Here is a 23,377-nt window from a genome sequence, read left to right as displayed (position 1 = left end):
GAAACTGATTTACTTAAAGTGAAAAAAGATATTTAACAATAAAAAACAGATATTAATGTTGAAATAAAAAAGATGTTACAAATTTGCAAATTTTACTAACAGAAGGAAAATCTTATTCAATGATGTCATGTATAAATTCAAATGATATTACGGAGCTGGTGAGAATAGTCTTTTCAGCACCAATGCAACACCTTGCAGTCTTCTAGGACCTGCATATATTAGGGTTTTTACACAGACATTTACAGTACCATTGTCTTCTTTCAATTAATATAAAACATGAAAACAAATACAGTCAAAATGCATTAATGTTATTGGTGTTATGCTACTTACAGGGCTCACATCAAATTCCAGTTTTGGAATTTGTTTAGCAAATGTTTGTCTTAAGATGCACGTAGCTCCTCAAGCCACACTAAATCAAGGCTAAGCACTACACAGAATCTTTTCCCTCTCTGTTGGTTTACATCTGGAGTGCTCTACAGCATTGGAAAAAAAATGCTGAAGTTCTTCATAAAAAGATATACATTATAAATTGCATAATTGAAGACAAGCATGATTGTTATGCTAGTACAAAGTCAAAATTCTCTTAGATGATTCCTAGATGTTATTTAGTATTTTAATGGTAGAAATATTTTCTTAGTAGACATCCCTGTCTCTGTACTTGTTGGTACCATGCCTTTGCTTTTACTAGGAAAGTAATGAATTCTGCGTGGAAGTATAATTTGATCTACATAAGTTTCTACTGTGCTTACTCACGTGCGTCGGAAGGCAGCACGAATATCCAAGTCTCCACTTAGTGGTGCTTCTGATGTGACAAAGAGCGACAAACAAGAATGAGGTGGCACATCAAAATAATGCAAAACTACAGTGCTATTTATAAAGCTTATGTTCTTATGTTGTAAATTGTGATCAATCACATATTGGAGGATTGAAGCAGTATCTTTAAATAGGTAACCCTCACTAACTGGCTTTCAACATCCAGTGTTTGATGTATAACTTAGTTTAGTCTCAAGCTTCATCATGACAAATTGTCTTATCTCTTCTTTTTAATTCCTCTGCTGGTAAATTTTAGTTTCGATACTGGCTTCACAGGGTATATTGAAACCATAATGAGAAAACCACTGGATAACAACTGTCTAATGTTATTCATTCTGAATTGCAATCAGTCCTTTGACAAAGGTAAATTCTCGGAAATACATAGTAATGTACAGGAACTCCACCTAGGATGTTGCGTAGACAGAACCTGATTACTCTGTTCTAAACTTCTGAAGTCAGAATAAAGCCAGAGAACAGTTGGGCTGCTCTGTATCTTTCTGTGTGCTGTCTTAAAGAGCATCACAATTCTGACTTGAATGACATCCAACTGTTTTCTTCTAATGTTCTCTATCTCTGCCAACTCTTCCCAATCTTCATCTGCAGGCTTCTCTAAGTGCACCTGTAGCTCTGCAGGTGTATACTTCAGATCTATCCTTGTCTAGTAGCTGCTGTGTACCAGAAAGAATCGGCGGGCATATGTATAGGAAGAAAACAAAACAAAACAAAACAGGAAGAAGCAAGGTGGCAGTAGTTCATTTTACCATTGACTGTCAGGTTGAAATTAGAACTATCAAACTTGTCCTTAGTAGACACCTCACATCTGTACCCGCCTGCAAAGGTCATATTTGCTTCTATGATTTCCAGTTCAAAGGTGTACACCTAGAACAGAGACCAGTGATACACTTTGTAAGTTAGAAAATTAAATGCTGAGAGAGATTTAGAATGCAGCGTATTAAGGCATAAAGAAAAAGACGAGAGATGACAGTTCTGTTTCCTTTTAGAATTAAGAATCTTCTGAACATATAACTCATTACTGTCATCAAAATTGCATATCCCCAATTCAGTGGGAACAGCTAAAGGGTATGATCAGTACAGGTCTACCAAAGCATTCAGTGTTATATTAGGAAACTGTACTGATGTATGGGTGTATATAGTCATCACATATAGTAACTGAATGTTCATTGGAAACAGGGATACATGTAGATCTTCCATTAAACAAACATAGCCTCTACCTAGGATTAAGCAATGGGAGTGGCTGATTCACTCATGAGCAAGTCAGTTCTGTTCCATCCAGAAGAGGGTGTTAGTGCTTCATATCCCACATGGGATGAGAAGTCATGGTACAGAATCTCTTGTGTTCCTGTTTGTGTATCCTTGGACACTTTTGTGCTAGAAATGGATCTTATTGAGATATTTAGAGTAGTCTAGTCTAGTCAATGCAAGAGAACAGTAAATTCCAACACTAATAGCTGAACACTTGATCTATATAAAAAGAAAATAGATGATATGTTACTATCTGCCTGACTTTGTTTTCTCTTAAATATAACCAGTATCTATTACTTGGGAGGAAGGTAGAACATTCTGCAGTAGGTGGTGTAAAACTGCTTCCCCAGTCCACCAGATATTTTCTCATTTCACCATAAACAAAATGTACAAGATTCTGTATGTAGTGCTCGTCTCGTCTGCTTGGTCAAAACATAAGTGTGTCTGCATAAGTATTACATAGTATATAGCTTTGGTACCTCAAAACATTCCTATATTCGCTTATATTTTCCCCAGATTAAAGATTAGAATCTAAAAGACTGGGAATCTTACTCTGCCAGTTGTACCTTGTTGTTTCGATCATAACTGTCATGCAGCTGGAGGTGCTGCCCCACTTTGCTTGCTAGGTCCATCCACTTTCCTTTGAACCATTTCACCGATGGTTTCTTCAGCAGGCTCTCACCTGCAACTTTGGCAGTGAACGTGATATTTCCACCTTGTAAGGCAAGTAGGTTAAAATAGGATTATGAGTAGCGTTTAATATATCTGTTAGATGACTGCTGCCCTCCTGTATGTGGAGAGCACAGTCAGGCAGCAGGTGCAGTCTACGAACACCGCTTGACTCAGATTTTGTACCCACCAACAGTAACTTCTCCATCCTGAGGTCGTGTCACAAAGAGCCCGATAGGGTCTGCAGGCTCTTCTGGTTGAGTTCCAGCAGAGGGAACTGAATCAAACACAAGAACTTCTAGTTAGGACTTTCTGCATCAGCTTCTCTTACAGCCTATGCAGTAAATTTGTTAAGTCATTTCAAAATATCGCAGTATGTTTCTCCTGTCTCTGAGACTATTCTTTATTCTCTGTCATTTATCACCAGCAGTCACCTTTCATCTGCTGTCTCTACCTTGTTTACTGTAAAGGTTCACTGTTCCAGTTTTTCCCTTCTGTTAATGTACCAGACTTACTAAGAGAAGCAGTTCTTTATTACCTTCTGTGTTTTGGCTGCTTTCTGCTGGCGGAGCAGGCAGCTCTGAGGCAGCTGGGGCAGGAGCAGCTTCCGCAGGAGTGACCGTCTCACTCTTTTCTGGAAATGCATGTAAACCAAGATTAGAGAAAGCTGTGTTTCTACAGCTTTGATATATTTAGGAAATGCAAAAAAAAGTCAGCTGTGGTTTTCTAGTATTTAGAAGACGTGCTGTAAGGAGAAAGGGACTACTGGATGACAAGGCTCTTTTCTGGGCTAGGAAGGAGCTGATGCCTGAAATTTCAAATTCTGTGTTTTTGATGTGTAAAATCTTGGTTGATGAAAGCACTGTTATTAGCTGTTAACCTCAGTTAGATAAAAAAAAAAAGTAGGAAAAGTAGTGAAAATGATGCAGTTATGATTTTTTAAAACAATTTGCTTTTTCATGAGATTTTGTTTAACTTTGTGGTTGGAATGTAATGTTCTAAACACTGCAGCTGTGTGTGGTTTGGGAGAAATGCTAGACATTACTAGCAATCAGTATGGAGAAAGTATTTTTAAAATTTCACTATCATTTGCTCCCCTGGCTTGTGGAAGTTTATGCCCTCTCAGTTAAACCATGGCTTCACAGAAAAATTCAGACAAATTCATTTGGCACAATAGAGAAGATAGAAACGTATGAAAAGGGAATAGGAGTGAGCAACTGAACCAGAAGGAGGGAGGTAAAATTTCTTGAAGCAGATCAGCTGCTGACATTTTTTTTTTTTTTTTTTCTCCTTAGGTAGCAGAGATACTTCCAAAGGGCCTTGCCTACTTCACAGTCAAGTCCCACATGCTGTTTCCCAGCTATTGCAGTGTCTTTTCCACTAGAGATTTCTGGACGTGTTGTGCCATGAGGTGAGTAATTTGTGTGGCTTCTCTGTAACAAAGGGAAGTGGCTGTGTCTGGGTAGGCAAGGAGACATTTTCTATTGTTTTGATAATAAAAAGCTGAAAAGATTCTTGTTTGTGATAATAATTATGGGTAATCCAGTTATACTTTGCCAGTGTAGCCTTTGTAAGATCTGAAAAACGAGACAGTACCTGTGAACATATGATCATGAATCAACCCCACTCAGAAAATTTATGCCGTTTACCCTAAAATGTATTTATGTCTTAAGAGAAAACAGTATGATTTTAACATTTATTGTTAGAAAGTATCCCATTGGATCTAGTCCAAATAAATTTCAACTCTAAAAAGGGAAAATATCAAATATTAAAATACAAAAAGTGCTGAATGGGGACCAAAGCTTTTGGAGGAAAAAAAAAAAAAGGGATCAGGAAGGTCAAAATGTTTTTCCCAAGAAAGCCTGGGGAAGGTGTCTCCATCCATTTCCCATCTAGCTGTTGCTTTAATGCCCGCACAGATAGTAATGATAGGTGATACACAAATAATACGAAGGTTATTGTTTGTATTCAAGTTCCTCAAGAAAGATGAGCTTTTGTTAGCAGGTGATTTTGAGACGTTTTGTAGGAACATATGAACTCCTAAAAAACATAACAGCATAACTTGGAAATTTTTGTCAATTGTTAAATTTCCATTTAAATACAAAAATGTATTATTTTTTTAAATACCAGGCCTAAGATGCAAGGTGAGTCCAGGTTAGACTAGCTTTGCTTTCCTTTCCTTTTCAACTTCACTAATGGTTATAGAGAAAAGCTTGACTGTGAATTCTAAAGAAGTACATTGAGATTTCCTCTGTGTTCGCCACTGTGTGGACTTCTGTTGTCTGGAAATAGGGATCTTACCCATGGGAAATGTGTCCCTCAGGTTAATATTAAAGAGCATTTTTTATAAATCTTACTGCAGTTTCAAATTATATGGCAAAACAGATATATTACCAGTAAAGAAATTTTACAATTTCAAATTAGGCTAATTTCCGTGGGTCTCATTCATGAATTTTGAACACAGGATTGAAAATACTGTTGAAATTAGAATTGCTTAGAAAACACTGTACCTGGTTCTTTGACTTTGAGTTCAAATTTGACCTTGGAACTTCCAGCTATTACAGCATATGTCACATCATCTTCTTTTACTACATTATTGATTGTCAGTGAATGCTTGTTTCCTTCTGCCTTGATGACATATTTCTCACTGTCAGTAATTTCTGTGCCAGCTCGCTGCCACTTCACCTTGATGCCAGCTTTTTCTGTCTCTGCTTCAAACACAGCTGTACTTCCGGCTGTCACCTCTGTTGTCTTCGGCTTCTTGGTAAATGCAGAAACTAAAAAAAGAGAGAGGACTCAGTAAAATCTGTTTTGCAGTTGTGGGATATCTGGTGTAGTCAGCTGTTGTGGCTGCAACAGCTGTCTCCTTTCTCTCCCATCTGCCCATGCAAGATATAAATTACACTTTCCACAGAGAAGTTGTGGAATTGTCTTTGTTTTTACCAAGTTCTGTTTCTGACTGAGATGTCTTCTCCATATTGTCATGAGATAAAATGTACGGGATAGCAAACTTGTCTCACTGTCCATCTTCCTCTTCCTTTCTCCTGTACTGAGCTCTGATTTTTCGTGAGTGAGTGTTTTGATCTATGACAAATTGGTATGATTTATATTCTTACATATAAAGCTTTCTGCCTTAATTTGCTATGCAGTTTTGTTTAGAAATAGGAATTCCTTCTTAATTCTATCCTAACAGTTGCTTAATGCTGGCATTAAAAAGGAGCAGGATCTGTTCCTCCAACAAAACTACAGTTACTTCAGCAGCCTGTGTCCTAATATACCATAATAAATTAATGGTTCATCTTCGGTCCTTCTGTTTTGACCAGTCAAGGCTATAGTGGAAAGGGATGCATGTTCCTATGATGGCCTTTGTAATTATATCCCACCTAAAATACTATCAAGTGTTGTTTGCATTCAAATCATTATTCTGAACATAGCAAGTTTAGTATTAATAATTAATAATAGTATTAATAAGTGCTTACCTACGACAGCTAGTTTTCTAATGAATTACAAGATGGATCAAAATATTTCCTCTATATGTTAAAGAGCACTTATGATCCTAATGATGAGAAATAATTAAATTCTCAATATATGGGATGAACAAGCATAAACCAAATGACCTGTTTTGGCTCATGTGTAATCAAAGTAGCACAACAGATGTGAATTTGGAAAGCAAGCCATGTATTGTGCTTTCAGCCTATGGGTATCTTAAACTTTCTCAAGATTAGATTTTAATGAGACTGCTTGCTTTACCATTTCCTTTCCTCTGAATTATTTATTTTTATCTTTTAACTTTATTTTGAAACAAGTTTTTCATGTTCGTGTTTTGGTCTTAATTGAATCTGTTACCTTTCTGCTAATTGCCCTGAGCCATGCTCGTGTATAAAAATACCAGTAATTTACATTCTGATTCATACATTAAATGTTTTTTGTGTGTCATTATGTCACCTTATTATTGACTTGCCCTTTTATAACCATACTTTTATATAATACTCGTAATTCTGTCACATTTGATTACATCAGTCACCTTTGCTGCAAAGTATCCATGGCTTGTCTACTTGGACAACAACAGCAACTTTCCTAAACACCAGAACAATGGTTATAATTAGCATAAGCTTTTGTTTCTTCTTTATAAAAATGAAGGGAACGTGGTATGGAAGGAAACACTAAAAGAAATAGCTCATACTCCTGTTCAAACAGGTGCTTGAGCTACCATAAATGCTATAGTACTAATAATGCCATCTGCACTAAATCTCCATTCCTGTGCCATGTGCTCAGACTGCATAACTAGACCACAGTGGAGTTACACCTGCAAAGATCTTGTCTGATGGCCTTTGGACTGTAAAATGAAACAGGACTCTCTTCTTGTACTGTTTTACAAAGCATCAAATTCAATTTGCTCAAGCATCAAATAAAGTGACTTACAAATAATTCTGTAATTTAGGATGTATTGCATTTTGCCTCCCTTTTTTATATAAATTCCTATTTTTTTTTTTTTTTCCCCTCACATTTTATAATTTGGTGAGAAAACAAATTTGTTTTGCACTAAGTAGCCTTCAATGAGCTCCTTTTGTCGTCTTCTACATGTGTATGAAATTTCCTCTGGCACTGGAATGTGCTTGGATGTTTTTATGGTTTCTTTCTTTTTTTTTTTTTTTTTTCTAACCTTAGGGCTGTAAGTGATATAATTGTTCTTACACAGAATATGGTATTTTTATAGAATATAATGCCCTGTACTTTAGTGTAGTAGTCAAATGCTTGTTATCAGCTGCACATCTTTTGGTACAGTATTGCACTTCAGTATGTAACACACCAGGGTATCCTTGATGTAGTGTATCATTGTGACTAGTTGCATGAGAGTTACTGTAGACAGCAACTTTAATGTAAAGAATTCAAAAGATAATTAGAGTTGGCCAGGCTACCACGGAGTGTGGGGCCACGTCGCTTCTTGAATCCACTCCTGAAATACCTACCAGCTGGCTCCTCTCCCTGTGACTGTAGAGATGTGGTGGAAAGTGAGCATGCTTTTTCTCTGAGTACTACCATCATCACTCTTCTATTTAAGCACAAAATAGTCTATAAATACACTAATTACTTAACAGTAATGTCACCTGCAAAGGTTCCGTCCTCTGAATGTCAGTGTTTCAAGACGTGTATTCAGAAATAACGCTGTGATCTGCTGTACACCCTGTTAAGTGGTAAGGTTTCTTACATTTACTTTAGATGACTCAACAAAAACAGATTGTTGGACAGAACTACATTCACAGTGAGAAATCTCCACCACCACATCATATTTCTGACTTGTGGAAAAACTAAATACATATGTAGAAGTTTACAAGTAAGTCTCCCTGTCTTTTCTTTTTTCCTCTTTCCCTTTCCTGCCAAAAGAGTCATTTATTTCAATTTCTACTTAAAATGTTTGTGAATATTTCCATTAAAACGTGTGATTGGAACAGGCCAAAATTTCCATGAGAATAAAAGACCTGCAAGAACCATTCCTGAGAACCCACTTTTTCACAGGCAAGGAGATTCTGAGAGTCATTTTCTTGCACCAGAGTTTCAGAGTCAATGGATGACAGTGTACAAAGTGATGTCTCTTTGTATATCCATTTATATTCCCTTTTATCTTCCACTGTTCATATTTGCATGCAAAGGAGAAGTGGGGATGTACAGCTGGAGTTTTTATAAGAAATTTCTTTGTTGCAGAAGAGTGATTGCTGAACAAGCATTCGATGAGAATCCTGTCATTTTCCCTTGTGGGGGAAAAGTGGGCAGCTTAACAAAAGAAAGAGAAGTTAGAGGTCAGCTGCTCACAGTCTCTTCTCCTTCATTGTGGCTCCTACTTTAGGTAACAAATGTATCCAAGTTCACCAGATTTATTTTTTTTCATATCGTTATGCCAATCTAATCCAACTATTTCCTCAACAGGAATGGCCCAAAATATCACCATTCAAAACTTACTGTCCATTCTGAGAGCCTCGATTTTGCCTGCTTTTGTCAGAAACACATTCCCCACTTAGAGATCTCTCTCACTTCAACGCTTGATTTGGCTTCTACCCAGCTATGTCCCTCTGAGTTTCATGTATCCCTCCCTTACTCAAAATGCTCTTTGACGCTACCACCACCATCAGGCTGTGGAAAACCCAGCAACTGTGACACCTCTCATGTGATGTTGTGGAATGGCTACACCTCTTGTGCCTGTCAGGCACTGACAGATCTCAGGCACTTTCACATGTTTATCCAGATTCCAGTCAAATGTGAGCAGAGGAGCCACTGGGCTGGAGCACCTGATGACGAAGTAGCCCATGTCCTCTGCCTCCCATTTTTTTAACTCTCTGCTTGCCATTAAAGTCTAACCCACCCAGCAAAAAGGAAGAGAGAGCAGTCAGTAATGCTAACAATGTGTACAATTTGGGGGAAGGGGAAGAGGCACATATATATGAATTATCAGTGCTGGTGATGACAGGAATTGTTGTTGAAGGGAAGCTGAATGATAAGTGTGCTGTGTGTGTTTGTTGGGGGAAAGGAGCTGGAATTGCTTTGGGGAGTTAACATGGGGTGAGAAGAGGGATGTGGAGCTAATAAAAGGAAATGAGTCTAGAGCCACTTTATCCTAACCCATTTTTCAGGACCCACTTCTCATGTCCTAGACTTTCCTACCACTTCCAGCACCCATAAGAACCTCACATAACTTCTGAGTAATGTAAAAGAGCAAATTTCTACCTGTGACAAAACGGGAAGCAGGCTCCATGTGGTCTGAAGTAGGCTTGCAGAAAACTTTCTATGCCTAATTTTGTCCCTACTTAAACTTGGATCTGATAGCACTCCTCTAAGAGTCTTGTAACAACTGAAGATGTCTCAGGAAACATCAGCTAGACAGTTATATATGTTACATGAGTTACAACTTCATTAAATAGTAATAAAAAACTCTCTATTTGGAGCTCCACAATCAGATTGCATTTTGATAATAATTTATTAATAAGTCTTCCAATCATCAGGTTGAAGAAATACAAAATATATATGCTTTTGGTCAAATTAAACTAGAATTATATCATTTAAGTCCCAAAACCAACTACCTTTGCTTTTCTCCTAAGTAAAATTATGAAATTAGTATTCTGCTTTCCAACAGCTGCCATTTGTTAAATCTTCATCTGAGCGCCTTTATGCTTTCCCCTTACTTTCTGACCTACTTTGAATTAATCTTCTAATGCCTACACCAACCTAGTTTACTGTTCTGCTACAAAGCTTTTTCATATTATCCTATGCAAAAAACAAAACAAAACAAACAAAACAAAACAAAAACAAAAACACAACAAAATGTCTAAGCTCTTACCTATTGGACTAACCATTGCTTTCTTTGCTCTCTTGTTGAGTTGTCTGTCCATTTACTGGACTTTTCTTTTGTAACTCTTTAGAGGCAGGGACTGTTTTACTGCTTCTTTGTACAGCATCGAATAGCTAATAAATAGCAACTAAGTACTGTTGTATCTTGAATAAGAATAAAAGCTAGTGTTAAATGTTAGAGGAGAAATGCTTATTTGGTGATTATCAGAAAAAAAAAAAAAAAAGAAGATATGTATTAAAATAATGTTTAATTAACTGGAATCATTTCACTTCCTAGCCACATCCTGTAAGTGATTTGGCTTGTTAAGAATCATAAGCATTATACGGAAAAGTTCCCCTAAAATCACTGAATTCAAAGTATATGTGAAGTACCTGAAATCAAAGAGGTGTTGATTCCACAATGGTGGTTTTAACTAGATAGAGTGATAGAGGAGAGCCATCCCGCTGTGGTTTTTGTTTTTAAATTTCATCTCGCTTTTCAGAGCAGTGGCTCTGACTTTAGCTCTTCATCACGCATTATTTGTGATAAGTCCTTAAAGGAGAGAGAGATAAGCACTTAAGGACAATGTGTGTTAGAATAAGCATTTCAAATGTTGTTTCTACTTTTCTGAAGTAAAAACTGTAAAAGGTATAAGTGTTTTAGGAGAATCTAATCAAACTGCTTGAACACGCATCCTACAAGCTCCACCAGAAACTTGTGATGAGTATAACTTAGAAAAAATAGTCAGCAGTTTTCTCCCACAGAGCCAAGTCAGCTTACTTCACGTTCTGTGTATTTGGTATTCAAATATGTAGATGGGCGCCATATTGAATTAAAAATTTAAAAAGTAGCATTAGCTTTTGTAGTTCCTTAAGTTGTTAAGGCTTCACATTGAAAATTTGTCTTTGTTTTAGTACTTATACTTGGCATTAAGTTCTCTTCTTCTACCATTTGCTCTTCCATTGAGTGAAAAGCCAAACTATGGATAAACAGACTTCAGTAATGGAGCTTGTAAATTCCTTAGTGAGGAACTATATAAAGATTCTGTGCATTCCTCATTCAGGACCTAAGTGGCTTCTTGCAATTACAAGCTTAATCATTCCTTGATCCAAAAGCTGTTGAGCTACTCAATCTTATCATTCCTTGCCTACTTCAGCAGCTGAGATTGTAAATTCCTGTAACATGAGCAACAGGCAAGGAATAGTTTCACTAACCAGTCACCTCTCTCTCTATGCACCCATCATACTTGCTGTAAAATGGGGATAATATTCAGCTTACTTTGAATCTTCAATTACCCCCCCCCCAAAAAAAAAAAAGAAAAAAGGAAAATATATCTATAAATTTGTTATTATGGATTTTTATATTCCTGTAGTGCACAGAAGTTCATTATCATGGACCAGTATTTTAACACTGAGCAGTACTTTACTGTGCTAGGTGCTTACAAATGTAAAACGAGGCGCTTATATTCCAGCTAAAATTCTAGAGGCTATCCTTCAATATGCAAAATTGCTTATTATTATGAAATGCCAAAAATTTCTCTGTACTTATAGCCAAACTATTTATAAACCCTTGATAAAAATACCAAATCTGAACTGCAAAATCCAGACTCCTCAATGTATAAAATACATGAAAAAAAATGTACTGATTTTCAGAGAAGGTGAGTAATGGCAGACTTCTCCTTTTCCAGATTTAGTAATGCATACATTTCCCATTAAGTCCCATTTATCTACTAAATTTGGTGTTAAAAGGTCAGCTGTTTCCTTTTAATGTCACAAAATAATGTTAAGGAAATGGTTGGTGTTTTTAACCTTCTTGAGTTTTCACAAAAACAACAAAAATAGATTAAAGCTTTTTTTAAAGCCAATCTTTGAGCAGAGGTCAACTGTGAAATGTGTAAGACACAAAGAAAAGAATATAATGCTTCTGCTGTGGAAGTCTGCAAAAGATAATGTTTTTCAATGTTTGATAGTTTTCTCTAAAAATGAATTGCTGCAGATTTTCTAAACGCTGTTGGTCTTCAGGAATGTATCAACTTTCCGGAAAGCCATGCCAGTACTTTTGGTGTTGTGTAGAGAAATGGGACAGAGCCTCATCCTGAAGGGTTTCAGCTGGACAATTTAAAGTAAGAGAATGACTGTTGGGAAGTCTATTTCACAGTTTTAGTTTATTTAATTATTTATGCATGTTGAAAGGTTTGTTACAACAGCAGAATATCTCTGATCGTTCTTTGGCATGAAGCATTGTTGCTTACCTGTACACCAGGTGCCCTAATTTCAGTAATAACAACTGAAGATCTCTCAGCATTCTTCAGTATTCTAACTATATGGCATGTGAAAGGCAGAAATCATGACTTGTCCAGGTATGAACTATAAGGTGCTTATTCAGCCCTCCTGGGATTATGCTGAATATTATCCTGTCGTGAAGTGACTTGAATTGTATAAACAAAGTGAAATAGAAAACCAGAGGGATTAATGGCTCTTAGGAGAAAGAGAAGATCCCTCCCAAGTTATGGGGCATGTGACTGGTTCTGTCTCAGCTGGAGTGGGTAATAAGAGCTTTTCCTCCCCCTGCTGCGATAATCACAGTGTTTGGGCTGGTTTGTTCATAGGAATTGCGTAGGACGAGTGTTGTTAGACACCTGTTAGATTTCTTTCCTCTGGAGAAATAAACTGGAACAGAATTTATCTTCACCATTAGCTAGCAGAGCTGGATGTCTTCGCAGTCAGAGAAGTTGCCTCTTACGCCCAGTTGAAAATGTTAATTTAAAGGAAGTTAAACCATAACAAATCAAGTCACAATGCCTAGGAGATCACACTGGCAAATTTTCCCTACTCTGTCATACTTATTTTTGCTAGCATTGCCAATCACAAGCATTAGACATTTCAATGAATCTCAAAAATCAAGTGACTTTAAAAATAGAATACGATTATGAACATCTTTTTTGGTGATTGCTGAACCTTTACAACTTACATTTTCAGGGTTTCCTCTACAATTACAAGGTCTGGTTTATACTTATTTTTATATAAGATTCTACTTCCATCAGATTTCAGAATTGCAGCTTGAAGAACATCAAGTGATAAAATCGAGGTATTGGTGCCAACCCTGTCACTTCAGAGTTACTGTATAAAGAAGGTTCTTGAAGCTAATCATCCTTAAGCGCTTTGCAGTTCTTAATGTGAGATACAGGTTGGATTTGTTTTCTGTCTCTTGCAGTGTCTGATTCCAAATATTTTGGCCAAAATGAAAGTTCTCCTTAACAGCTGTAGGCTCTTTGGTAGTGTTGAGCACAGCAGATTTTGCCATTGACCAGGCTAACCGGCGACTGATGCCTGTTTAAAGTACAAAGGCCTACTTTAATAAGTATCAGCAGTTGTTACTGACTAACTCTGAGAACTGCGTGTTATTATAGGATCTTGTGGCTCTACAGGAGAGGATGGAGGAGGGTGAATGAAAGGAAATATGCATATATTCTTTATAGTATGGTGTCTCCTTTTTTTTCCTAGAGCTCTACTGTCACTGGATGAGAGAACTAGAAAGAGTAAGCTCTGAACCATGTGCCGTTTACTTTCATTCTCACAGAGATTTTACTACCAGCAAATAACATCAAAGTTTGCCACTTACACTTCCTGAAAAGTATTAGGATCAAAAACCAACCAAACAAACAAAAAAACCCAAACAAACGAACAAAAAAAACCCACCACCAACACAACTTGGGAGACTTTACACTGCCCAACTGCCCAAGAGAGAGATTCCAAGCTTTTTTTTCACAGCCCTGAATGTGACTGTGAGAAGAAATGAGATAAGAAAGGAATCTAAGAATTAAACCTCTATTCTTTCCTCATCCAAAGTCTCTTGAGATATTCCTGTCACTGATTTCTCTGCAAGATCACATTTATAAAATACCATCTCTTTTTCCTCTCCTTTTTTTTCCCTGAGGCATCTATTTTTTTTCTGGCATATGAAAGCTACTCACATTTTTATCTGTCAAGCCATTCTCAGCCTTTGTTTGGCAGTTATGATCCTTACCTGTTTTCTTTACAGGCTCTGGCATCTTCACTTTGTTTCTGATGAAGCTCCCAGCTGTATCTAGGAAGCAGGGTCCGAGCTAAACAGGAATGAGTCTCCAGGGCTTTTGAGACCCCCTAAAGAAACTCTTGGTGGAAGCCCCCATCCTGCTCCTCCCCCTTGAGCCCCCTCTGTTGTCAACTACGGCACCTTATCAACAGCAGGACGCACTTGACAGGCTACATCAGCCAGGATAAATATAGCCAAGTTCCAGGAGCCGGAGAGCTCAAACCATCCAATAGTGGCTACTGCTGAGCTGTTGGTGCAAACCGGAGCACAATTGGATGTTGCATATGCATACAGTACATTTTCCAGCCTCACATATGTATTGCATTAAGGATTCCTACACTGCCATGCTTATAGCACATTCTGTGAACTGGATCTGATAATTACATATCCTGTATGTTTGTTCCGGGTTTACTACAAGTATGTATCTGCTTGCATTCTTGCTACTTTGCTATTGTTATAATCCTGTCAGAAACAGACAGACCCTCACAGAGCTTTTTTTCTTTTTCAGTTTTCTCCTCTGCTGAAAACTGCTTGTAGAATTAAATGCAAAACTTCTTGAAATAACTTTCTTTTGCAGACACTTTACTGACCTTTGCAGTCACAACTATAAAGCGTGACACTACTTAAATAGTTTCAGTCCTGCCTCCCCATCCACCCACTTGATCTGCAGCATACATTACTTGAAAACTAGCAACCTTTTTTTTTAAAGCACCATTTTAAATATGGTTCCAGGGTTCTTTTAGATACCTCTAAAAGTTTTAATTTTGCTGGCAAAAGCAAAACAACAAGAAAACAGATCTGGGGGAAATCTCACCAGGAAATAGCTCTCACATTGCCATTTCATTCTCCAGTCATTGCATTATCAACTTGGTGGTGCATCCATTTTCTGTAACTTTTGCCTGTCTCATTTTTAATTTCAAGCTTTGTCAGAGAAAGTCTGTAGGCCAAATATTTAGCATATTTTAGCAGCCACTAGTATTGAAAAAAAAAAAAAAAAAAAAAGAGAATTTAAAAAATACTTGGTTTTTAGTTTTCCACTTGTACTAACTTGTAAAAATCTCAGTCTAAAGGATCTCAGCTTTTGGTAGGGATTTCAGAAAAGACAGATGTGCATGCAGCACATCATTCACTCTATTTCCTATCTGTCCCTCACATCTGACTCTCTGGGTAGGCTGACAAATAAAAATAAGCAAGAATGCTGCTATTCCTCTCATGGTTTTGATCATGATGTGACCTATATACATCTCCCATTGCCTCTGTTTCTAATGGAGCAGAAATTAGCATGATACGTTTTTGATATACTATCCCGTGGCATTTCACTGGGAATCAGGAGGTCTAAACTGTCAGCTTTGGCTTGAAGTCTTTTGAAGTCCCACAGTATGAAAAATCAGCCACTCGACTAGTGAAGATCATTATTCTTTACTTAAATATTTCTCTCTATTAAAGAACTGCCATTAATCTGTTATTCTCTCCAGGGCTGATCCCAACACACATTGGAACAACATCAAAATCCCTTCTGGAAAGAGGGTTATCTCCTTGCAGCCTTAGACAAGGGAGGCTACAGGAGGCAGAACTAACATAGATTGACAGATGGAGAAAGAAAAAAAAATGCAGATTATCCACATTATGCACATTTCTTCTCAACCTATTTGCCTCTCTGGCATGTGTCCCTGAAATAATGTTTACAGGGGAAATCAGCTGACTAGAAGTCACTTCTGCAATACTTAAAACATGAAACTCTTGTAATCACCATAAGAATCTGCTTCACTTCCTCAGGAATCACTTTGCTTCGAGAAGTTAGTTTCACTACTTCATCCTTTCTCCCTCACCTATTAGCAAAGAGTTATTTTTATTGAAAGTCTCTACGGTATGTTCTGAAGTAGTTGATAGGGTACAAACCACAGCATGCTGAAGTGTTTTCTTAGATCTGGATTCAGAAGTCTGTTCAAGTCATCATCATTTTTTACGGCTAGCGTCATAGGCCTTTATTAACATGAACTAAAATAGTGTAAGTGGAAATAAACCAATTTGCATAGGTTTAAAGGAAATGTGTACTGATTTAGAACCTCTTTAAAATGCAGTCCTGTAGTATTTATCATATCCTCTAGGGCTGTATTTGTTCTCTGCGAGTGTCCTGTAAGAGGTGCTTCAAAGCAAGACCTGAGAGCCTTGGAGGAGTTAAATGTGGGATAATTCATATCTAACACAGATGTCTTCCTGAATGCTAACAGATATTGGCTTAAATACATCTTCAATATTTCTTTTAAGTTCTTGGAACTCTTAATAGTGTTGTGTCACCTAAATACTCATTTCTTTCTGAAATGACATTATTAAGTCCTTGGACTCAACGTTTTCCAATAATGGTGATTTCACTGTTGAAGTAAACATTGTAAAAATAGAAATTCCATTTTGAATTTGGATTTTTCAGCTTCTAATTAGAATATCCTATTGTTCTGGGAGAATAGAAATTGTCCTTCAATGTCTGAGTATCAAATGTTTTCTACACTTTCATCAGAGCACCTCCACTTTTCTTAGAACAAAAAATACAGCTGTGTAATTCTATATTAAAACACTTTTAAACCTGACACCAGGTATGGAAACATTGCTATTTATTTGCTGCTTTCTTTTCATTATATATTCGTCTGTAAAATTCTCAGGCGTGTGTCTGACGACGGTGTGTATGGAAGTGTTCACATCCACCACTGTGACAGTGATGGAAAGGTCCTGCTTCCTCCAGGGAGATGGGGAGTTAATCCTGCCATCGTATGGCTGGCAGAAGAATTGCGTTTGTGTGTTTCTCTGGAAATTTATCTCTAAGGGTAGATAATTCTCGAAAATTTGTAAGGGTATGTTATTTGTGGATAGTATCCCAGAAGCTGTCTATGAGCTGTTGTTTCCTAGGGAATTGGAAAAAAAAAAAAAAAATCTGATCTGAAAAATAAAATATGATTGGATATTAGGTCACTACCAAATATATAACCAGCTGATGTAGCATTCCCACTGCGCATTACAAAGGAATGCTAGGCAATGGACTGTGTTTGCTAATGCTGGGAGCGGAACATGCAGGAGTTCATCCCAGTGCTGCTTGGTAGGATCGTGTAAATAGGCTCATACTGTTTTCTTGTCACACCTCTTACTTACCACAGCCAGTTAGAAATTTTTTAGATGTGAGGTACTATGGATTCTCATAAGTGCCTGGGAACTGTTTCCTGATGCTTTTCATGTTTCCCAAACATAATATATTTTTTTTCTCTGTTTAAATAAATATTCCATATTTAGTGTGATTGCAACATTTTCCTTTTCATTAATGGATTTTCTACCTCTGAAAATACCTGACATATTATTTTATTTTGATCTCTGTGATCAGGATTTCATGTTATCTATTCCGTATCTTTCTTACTGTAGGTATGTTTCTTTTTGTAAACATTTAGTGGTATAGTTTTAATTCAGCATGGTACTGAAAGACATAGACACTTTTAAACATGGACTTAATCCTGAATATTTCTTTCCTTAAAACTGGAATGTATAATGAGTACTGCAGTGAGTCAGTCCCTTAGCTGGTCATTCTCCATAGATACTTTCCAGGGTTCAACATCGAGTTTAATGTTGGGAGTGTATGACTTACTTCTTCCCCACAGTGAAACAGAGCCATGGGAATTATTTCAGCTGATACAGGGAAATGATCCTCTTCCACAGTTAAAAATCTGCAATTTTTGTGATTTTAAATACATTATTCAAAATAGTGTCAGGTTGTCCAAGGCAGGGCAAAAGAAATGTCTTCCCTGCTATTACACTTCTGGTTACCAGGTGGCAGCATTGTAGCGATAATTCTTTATTTTTTCTAGCATTTTCTACTTTATATTTATTTATTTATATAGCTGCTGTTAATAACAAAACTGCTATGCAAATGAAATACTTGGTAGCGGTTGCGACACTGGCCCAAAATAGATGCATTTGTGTAGCGGATTATGATAGCTGCTTATCAGCACACCACAACACTAGACGACTTTTTAGAAAGTGCGTGAAGTTTCATCCTATATTCAAATGAAACTGATGTAGAGGCATAGTGAAGCAACACATAATAGATGTCTTTTGGGCTTTGCTATTAGAAGTGAATGAGGGGGAAAAGGGTGTCCTTGCTTGTCAGGGGAATTAGCTTGCAAGTCTGAAATTGGTGTTCTCTGCTGCCGACAGTGGCTGTACTCATGTATTTCAAAGTCAAGTTTAAAAAGGACAGTAAGAGATGGCCTGCACTGACAGACCATGTGATGCATCTTCCTGATTTTGGATAGTGGCAGCACGGCTTATATAAAACACTCAAGGATTTGTTATTTGTAGACAGATTTAGCAGCACCTCCTGCTATTCAGACTAACCAACTTCCCATTAAAAGACTATTTTTTACATTGTTACAACTTTGCCCAAATCTAGCTCTTGAGGCAGAAAATACATATACTGCCTGTCTTCTGGGGTCTTTTTCTGCATTTAGCTTCTGTCATTTCATTTGATTTCTTGCTCCGTCTCTGTTTATTTGTCTCTCCATCTTAGTTTTGTTTTGTGAAAATACAACCTCAGCAGTTTCTGAGGACAAGGTAGGTATAATTAACTTGCAGCTCCAGGGGTTGTGGATTTGCAGACACAGCTGAGCTGGCTGCGTGCAGAGCACAGCTCCAGCAGAATCCACTCACTGAAGTGCTGCGACCCATGAAACCAGTCAGGGTGTTTCCTTTGTGCCTTTGACACGCAGATCTTTGAGGCGTGCTGGGCGAGGGCACTTCACCTCCCTGATAGAATTTGAGTCTACTGGGGCTTGCTAGATGTGGGTAGCGCTGACCCTGCTCATCTGAGCTTGCCTCTGCACAACCATTTTGTATCCCTGCCCTTTATGTCCCGTGTTTTGGATCTTTCTGGAGGTTTGACAGCTAAGTGGCTTTCATTGCAGAGGTGCACTTCTGACTGGTTGCATGCTAATTAACTGGAGTTGCTCCACTTTCAGATTATAGAAAAGATATGCAGTTTACACGTGCTCAGTGAGAACGACTTAGATTTTATCCTCTGAAAGAGTTTTGACTGTATTAGTTGTGGTCCAGGTAGGGTTCAGAAGATTTTTCTGTGCATTTGTCTCTGGTGTGTTATGGGTCTTGGGCTGAATCCACATATTTGAACTAAGAGCAACCAGAAGGTACTTCTTTTGTTCCAGATAACATCTTTCTACAGCCCATGCAAAACAGAGGGGAAAGCTGCCTGATCTAAACATGGGGGGCAAAGGATTGGACCTTCAGAGAGAGAAGGGGAAAGACCAAATAGAGTGGGACAAGGAAATAAAAACATGTGATGAAGGGGATGGGTGGGGAGAAGAAAATTGAGGCTGGAGGTTGTGGGAGGGATTTGAAGTAGATCCTGAAAGGACAGGAATATTGAATGGGGAGCTGGTGTACAAACGGGGAGGGAAGAGAACTGGGAGTCCGTAGGTGATCAGACTGAAACTGTAAGAGGATGTGGGATGGCAAAGCTATAAATGGCTGAACAAATATATTGGAACTGAGAACCATTCGCATAATGAGAAGATGACCCTGGCGCATGTGAGAAAAGTTGGTCAGAGGAAGAGGCCAGACTAGCTGGACATTAAGAATAAAGCCACTGGGCTCCAATAAATGTGGAAACATCTGGTGACTGGGGCTGGAGAAGGAGAAAACCTGAAAGAAGAGTAACTGGGACTGGCTGAGAAAGGAACAGGGTACAGTGTTGTTGGGTAGGAGAAAGTGGGAGAGGGCACATCTGAAGAAGAATTATAGAATTATATTTCTAAAGCAAACACTCAAAACCCAGAAAATTAGTTAGTTAAACCTTTAAAAACCCAAACTAATTTGTATAAGCAAATGGCCAGCTCAGCACCCAAACTTTCTTTGCTTTGCATAAAACAGAGGCATCAGAGCATTCTACACTAAGGCACCAGTGGTCAAAGGGCTTCTCATAGGAAGAGCGCTGCTGCTCTGCTGCTGGGGAGTTAAAACAAAAGCTCGGAGGGAGCCCTTAAAGCACAGAAACTGCATTCCTTCCTACCACAAAGCCGCTTCCCCAATCCTTTGCATAACCTTGGTCTCCCCAGCACCTCCTCCCACCCTTCCTTCTCCTCCACCACCTCCTGCTACACCTTATCTGTTCTACCACATCCTCATTCTCCTTCTGTCCATAGACTGCTCTGCTCATTCTCACGTACTGCTTTGGGTCCCCAATAGTAAAAAGTAACACCGAGTAGGGCAGAAGGCATAAAGAAGGGGGATGTGGCTGTAGGAGCTGAGAGAATGGAAAGAAACAGAATGAAAAGCAAGTTGTCCGGCGAAACCTATTGAACTGAGTAGGGGCATGGATGAGGTCGGCTCCAGAGGTCCCTTCCAGCCTGAGTTTCTCTGTGCTTGCATGCGGTGATGTGAGATGTTGTGAGGGAAATAAATGGGGCTAAAGCAGACACGGATGAGTTAGGAAGGAGAATGTGAAAAACGATATCTGCAGCCTACTGCTGTTTTCATCTTCTTTGGAAGAAGTTCGCATTCCCCAGCTCTTGGAATAGGACTCTGATGACTTTAGTTGTATATAGACCTCCCTAATACCCAGGCTGAACTGAACAACTGTATTGAAACATTTGCTGTAGAGGAAAGGTGAAACTTAGTGAAGTTGTAGCTATGTTAAAATCACCTCAAAGAGCAAAGCTCTTTGTCTACTTGATTGTAGGATGAAACTGGTGGGTTCATTAGGGTATCTTTGGTTATTAAAAGCTTTACATTTTTAGTGGTTTAGGTATATGGATATGTGAAATTATGTGAATCTGAGTATTGCTTAGAAAAAGGAAAGATGGTAAGATAGCAAGTCAACACACAATTAAGAAATAAATGCAAATTCTTGGAAATTTGTGCCCAGATTGCTGCAGTGTATGTGATATCCCAGTCTTAATACCAGTAAGCCATCTAGTTTGAGTACCTAAGAGTGGGATTCCCATGGAGAAGATGCTGCTCTGGGCTTTGTCAAAGAAAAATGCTGATAAATTGTATTGTTATCTGTGGTAAAGTCTCTGCTGCTAATTTATAATATGCAATGAAAGTGAATTAGGGGAACAGAGTACTAAACTGAATTGAGTTGTAATGTGATATATAAATTTGTTATGAGGTTGGCACTGTAGTATGAATTCAGCTTGATTGTGAATTGGCTTTTGTTGTGAGATTTGAACGAGGGAAGAAAATCGTAGAAAGATGGGAGCAAGAAAAAGAAATGCAAGTAATAAAACTGAACTGAAGCAGCAGGTTTATAGAGGAAAAAAATTGGCAAGCACAGAGTACAAACCCTGTTGAAATAGAAAATGAAGACAAACACAGATTATAAGTCTCTAGCAGTATATGAGTCTGGAAGTGAGGCTATGAAGATAAAAGGTAATAAAGGAGGAGACAATAAAACAGTAAATGTGTTAGGATATGAATATATGTATTTTTCAGGAAATCTGTGGGATGTGATAAATGTGAACTGTCAGGTGGAAAATAAATGATAGCACCTTTAACTGCAGTTCTCCCTGCTGTAGCTGAGTAGCAGCTGAGAACTAGAAATGTCTAAAACTCTCTTGGGCTGGACAGAGCTAAAAAAGATATGGTATCTCTGTTTATTGTCATAAGCAGATTATCCCTCAGTACAAACATTGCAAATTTTTTACCTTGTACAACTCTGGTACATGGTTGGAGGGAGTCTAAAATATTGTAGGAGGTTCTGAATTTTGGATTTAGCTCAGTAGTAACTTTCTGAATAATATTGTTCCACCAGAATTAATTAGTCAGCAGCTAATAAAACTGCTAGATTTCTTTAAAGTAAGCTGCAAAGATCATATGTAAATTGAAAATCTCGCTGTAGTTTGAATGCTTGCTATGAAAGAAGGTTGTTGATCTCTAACAGCAGTGGGCTGCAAAATATTCCAGTAAATTTGTGCTAATCGTAGGTCATCTGTACAGATAATGACCCAATCTACATTTTTCCAGCACCTCTGTTTGTCTGTCAGTTGGGCACTTTCAGAGAAAAGTATGCTTGCTTCTATGTAAATTTTCCGAACCAGTGATTTTGTTACATTTATTTTTATTTTCCTCTAAAACAGCCAAAGAGCTCCTTGTTTGCATATGCAACCGAATGGTGCTAATTCAGCTTGATTAGCCTGCTATCCAGAGCAGTTTGATTGGATGAGATACAAACGGTACTGTGGTGAAGAAACATCATCATTTGGTCTCCTTCACAGCTGCAACACATGATTATTCAGACTCTTTATGCCACAGATGAAAAAAATAACCAGAAACAGATGGGGATTGAATATTTTTAGAAACAGTATTTCAAAGTATTAACAAGAGGAAGAGAAAAAGATTTCAACTTTGGAAAGAAACAAAATTGTAGTCCTGCTTGTTAAACTGTATTCAATACTATTTTAAAAAAGATTTTAATTATAAATAATAATGTCCCCAGAAATATTTTTCCTCGGATTCTTCAGTCTCCATTTCCATGTCACTTGTGGACAGAACCAGTGTAAAATGCAAAATTTTCAATTAAAGCACAACCAGCTGTTCTACAATAATATTTTAAACTAATGCTCAGACCTCAAATCACTCATTTAAAGCTTCTTGTCTTTTCCAATTATTTTAATTTTGCATTTTTTTTCCAACATGTAATTGTTTTCTATGTGAAACATGCTAGAAAAACAGAAAACCTGGTCTCTGAGATCTAAGAAGACTTTTTACAAGCTTGAAATATGTTTAGTGCTCTCCTAAACATCTTCACAATTAGCTTACTAGTTTTCAGTTATCAGAGTTTTCCTGCAAGAGGAAATGATCCTTCTCCTCCAAACTACAGTGTCAGAAAATGATCGGTTCTGCTTTTCAGCTGTGTTTTTGATTTAGATATTTTTATGAAGAGAGGAATTAATCCTCCTGTTTTCTTGAATATCAAATCTGCAAGTCTGATAAGGGCAAATGTCTTTTATCTCTTTCTAGTCAATGGTGTACAGTCATCGTAACTATGAAGCAGAAAAGTCCTGAGTTTCTAGCTCAGGACTGAAGAAACCCTGATTATGTCAGTGTTGAGTGCTGCTCTAGTCCTCTGAGAGCTACAGTGTCTTGAGCTTCCATCCTACAATTACAATATGGATGCAGATTGAGTTTGTACAAGTCTTATTTAATGAGTTTTACATTATGTCCTGTAGGAAGTGAATCGTTACA

At 37.8% G+C, this 23,377-nt stretch overlaps 1 protein-coding gene across 1 annotated transcript in view; it reads right to left on the bottom strand.

The window, feature by feature from the left end:
- MYBPC3 (myosin binding protein C3) overlaps positions 1–14,245 on the bottom strand; it is a 58,174-nt gene extending 43,929 nt beyond the window's left edge. Inside the window, exons 1-7 of the mRNA XM_082761476.1 lie at positions 14,093–14,245; positions 5,256–5,522; positions 3,284–3,379; positions 2,936–3,022; positions 2,643–2,791; positions 1,575–1,692; positions 754–802 (exon numbers count right to left, since the gene is read on the bottom strand). Of these exons, the coding sequence (XP_082617602.1) occupies positions 754–802; positions 1,575–1,692; positions 2,643–2,791; positions 2,936–3,022; positions 3,284–3,379; positions 5,256–5,522; positions 14,093–14,117 (791 nt within the window). The 5' untranslated portion in view covers positions 14,118–14,245. The remainder of the gene's footprint in view (positions 1–753; positions 803–1,574; positions 1,693–2,642; positions 2,792–2,935; positions 3,023–3,283; positions 3,380–5,255; positions 5,523–14,092) is intronic.
- Between the last annotated feature and the right edge of the window lie 9,132 nt (positions 14,246–23,377).

This window comes from Aythya marila (genome assembly GCF_965140915.1).
Source record: "Aythya marila genome assembly, chromosome: 5".
Classification (NCBI taxonomy): Eukaryota; Metazoa; Chordata; class Aves; order Anseriformes; family Anatidae; genus Aythya; species Aythya marila.
Note: the sequence above shows the minus strand (reverse complement) of the source record. Positions and strands in the feature narration are given on the sequence as shown.